The sequence below is a fragment of the Cyprinus carpio genome, chromosome A20 (genome assembly GCF_018340385.1).
Source record: "Cyprinus carpio isolate SPL01 chromosome A20, ASM1834038v1, whole genome shotgun sequence".
NCBI classification, from domain to species: Eukaryota; Metazoa; Chordata; class Actinopteri; order Cypriniformes; family Cyprinidae; genus Cyprinus; species Cyprinus carpio.
In genome coordinates, this window is record NC_056591.1 from 25695204 (window position 1) to 25698818 (window position 3615).

General features: G+C 35.6%; 1 protein-coding gene across 1 annotated transcript in view; it reads left to right on the plus strand.

Annotated features, from left to right (window-relative positions):
- Nucleotides 1-414: 414 nt before the first annotated feature.
- Nucleotides 415-3615, plus strand: part of LOC109104739 (solute carrier family 35 member F1-like) — a 76811-nt gene continuing 73610 nt past the window's right edge. The window contains 1 exon segment of the mRNA XM_042778420.1: nt 415-847. Within this exon segment, the coding sequence (XP_042634354.1) occupies nt 738-847 (110 nt within the window). The 5' untranslated portion in view covers nt 415-737.

The following is a 3615-nucleotide window of genomic DNA, read 5'->3' on the forward strand; positions in this document are numbered from 1 at the left end:
TTTAGTACTTATTTCACATTTTATAAATCAGCTTACATTTAAGTAGGCTATTCATGTATGTATTTATTTATTCTTTTGTTTATTTCGCTACATATATTTATTCATGTGCTTTATCATTTTATTTACTATTCAATATTTTATTTTTACAATATTTTATCACTGTTTTAATTTTTAACATTGTATAAATATTTTATATTCACTTGTACGTGCTTACATTTATTTATTACCGCATTTTTTTCTTAAATTTACTAAATATGATCACATTTTTATTACAGTATTTATTGTTACATTTAAAAAATGTGCTTACATTTCTTTATTACAGCTTTTTATTTAATGAGCGTCATTTTTTAAATCCTTCTCATTGGTTGACGCGTACCGTCGGAAACGGTGGCCTCTAGCGGGCAAACTGTCTATTTCTCTCAAAAACGCACCGCCTTCCAATAATCACGGCAGTCCTGCTCTGGCGTTCAGAAAATGCGCACCGAAACACCGGGAAACATCTGCTCAGAAAGCAAACAGGGGAACAGGTGCATCGTCGCGCGCGCATGAATCTGTAACATCCAGCGACTTCTAGGAGCCTCCAGCATCCCTCTCCTCCTCCATCACTTACTGGAGATACATACACCTGTTTGTTTATTCTCACCTGCAATATGGAGAGCTAGAGCTGCTCGGAATAAGCAAAGCCTTAGGAATGATCACTGCTTACTGATTGACCGCTTTAGTTTTCAGCTTTAGAGATGATGCCCGAGCACCAGAACCATGTTGTCACCACTATCGAGACCATTCCATCAGAGACCGTCACCGCATCACCATCGCTGTTTCAGAGGATGAAGAAAGTGTTTAACAGGTAAGAGAAACTACAGGAATTGCTTGGGTTTGAGCTTCCACGCCAGCAGAAGTCAATTCAACTTTGTTATGCTGTGCACATTTATTAAGATGTTTATTTTGCGTTTGCAAACTGAAGTAATCTGTTCTAATGCACACGTTAGAGTTCCCAGTAGTGCATACAGATGTGATGTTTGTGATAGCTGTTCCAAAATTATAAACCTTTATTTTCATCTACTGTATAGAGAGGTGAAACAAGCCCTGTTTTTATATTAATAAGCCAATGGCAGGTTTCTTCTGTCATTATTTGTACTATTCGGTTGAACAGATTTAGAAAAATATTAATAATCTAATGCCAATTTCTGTAATTTCTTAAATTGATTCCTACAAAACATCCCTCAAATGTGGTTAATCTGAATTCATGCTTGCAGTGAGCATCACTGATTGTCTTTTTGTACAAGTCATGAATCTCTTCATCACGGTGACGGAAAGGTCTTGAGGAGAAATGCACACTTTGCCTCTTTTGTCTTGTGTTGTGTGCGTCCATCAATCACGATTGCATGCTGGCGCCAGAGGAATTCTGTCTTGAACGCCTGTTCGAGTGTGGCCACAGAAAAACTGCTGTGAACAATTTGGTCAAATAAAACTGTGATCTGAGCAATTCGGGCTGAAAATCTACTTTATCAGGTTCTAAAGTGGCCAGATTTTGGTTTAGTTTGGGTGGGAGTCAGTGTCAGAAATTAACTCTCTGCTTCAAATAGATTTATAAGTAGCCTTTTTTACCTTTAAAATTGCATCTATTTTTTCTATTTTGAGATCAGATTTTAGTCTTTTGCATCAAAAACCATCATATTAGCACAACATTTGCATTTAAGACTGAGTATAAATAAATGACAATTACAGGCCAATACACTGAAAAGAACTGAACTTTTTCAATTTTTCAGTTCACAAGAAACGACATGCTGAATTAAATGTTTGTTTTTGAAGAAGAAAGGCTGAAATAGTATTTCCTGGTAAAATCTTTTTTAAAAAATCAGTTTTTTACAGTCAGTGTACAGTTTCTGCAGTCACTGAATCCATTACTAATTAAGAACATATATATATATATATATATATATATATATATATATATATATATATATATAAAAAAATATATATATATATATATATAGATAGATAGATATATAGATTTGTCATAATTTAAGTATATTGATAAAGGATAGAAAGCATTTTCCTCCCATATTTTAAATATTGAAGCATTTTTGTCACTTTTGGTAGCATTTTTTGCCTCAATCCCTTGATAATTTTTGATTGTGATTGGGATATTCTAACATTAAATGCGTCGAAAGCGTTCCTCTGACTTGTTCGAGTTGTTTAATTGTCTGGTGATTTGTTTGTCTGTGTGTGTTAGGGTATCTGGATGGGAGGGTTCAGCAGCTCCAGTTGTGTGTGTGGTTATGCAGAGAGGATGACAGCTGGTAGTCCTAGGTCAGATGAGTCAGGCAGCCCACTCTTTCGCTCTCTTTGCCATCTGCTGGTCCTTTTTATCCCCGCCACTTGCCTTTATCTGCCAGAACAATGTCCTAGGAGGTGGAATCTGTGCAGGGGCAGATCGGGTTGCACGCTGGGTGCTTCAGTGCCCATTGTGAACCTGCCAAAACTAGAATCTGCTCTTAGAATGAAAGTGAGGCCTGTTCTTGCTGAGGAATCATTTAATCAGCTGGATGCCACTGTATAGAAATTAACATTTTTAGTGCTGCATCACTATTGCTAGTGCGTATACCCTTATGCACTAAAATGTGGTGTGTAACCAAAATATAATTTTCAACTAATTTTATAATGCAATCACTAAATCAGAGTTTCTGTGTTTCTGGCATTTTTGACTGTTCACATGTGATATTCTTTATGATATACTTGATAAATTATGATATAGATTAACTTATATAATGTGTATGTTTTATTATTTGTGTTTGTATAATCAGATAGTATCATGAGTTTGGTCAGATCCATCATGCTTAATGTCCTCTGTGTCTGTCTTCCATTCCAAAGCCAAGTAATTAAAAGGTCGTACTTATTTAGATGAAGAAGGTCATACTTATTTATGGGATTTGATGTCATATTGTATTTGTGGTTTCTTAAAGCAATGCTATCTAAAGCTTTATTGGCCCATGAAGGAAGGACAGATTCAGATTGCATTAATAACCCTCAAGGTTGTTTTCCCCTTGGTTGATTGTCTTCCATTTGATATAGTAACCACTTAGAGGAGTAGCTCACTCAAAAAGTAAAATGTCTGTAATGTTGTTCAAAACCTTTGTGCTTTATGGAGCTAGAGAGAATCTGGTAACTGCTGCATTGCAAGAGCAGCATAATGATTTTACAAAAATGTTTAATCCATGGCAAAAAAAAAACAGCATGTGGGTTTGGAACAAAATGAGGGTGAGTAACTAATGACAAAACTTTTTTTTTTTTAATCTTTAAATTTGTACCAAGGGTAAACCTGCCATGTTTCTGCTTTTCTCAGTGGGTTGCAGAAACAATGTGACATAATAAGATATAAAATATGCAACATCTAGTAATTCCCCATGGCATGTTTGGAGCAGCGTTAAAAAAGAGTTTGTCCTCCATTACTTTTGGTAGAGCACTTTTCCGTCCTCACCTCATCGGTAAAATGAGTTGATTGTGGAAATGTGTGTGCATTGAGAATCAGAGCCTTTGTTTCAGTAATTAATATTGTGCCAGACAACAGTGAACTCAATAAAAATCATTTTTTTTTGGGGGGGGGAAGCAGTT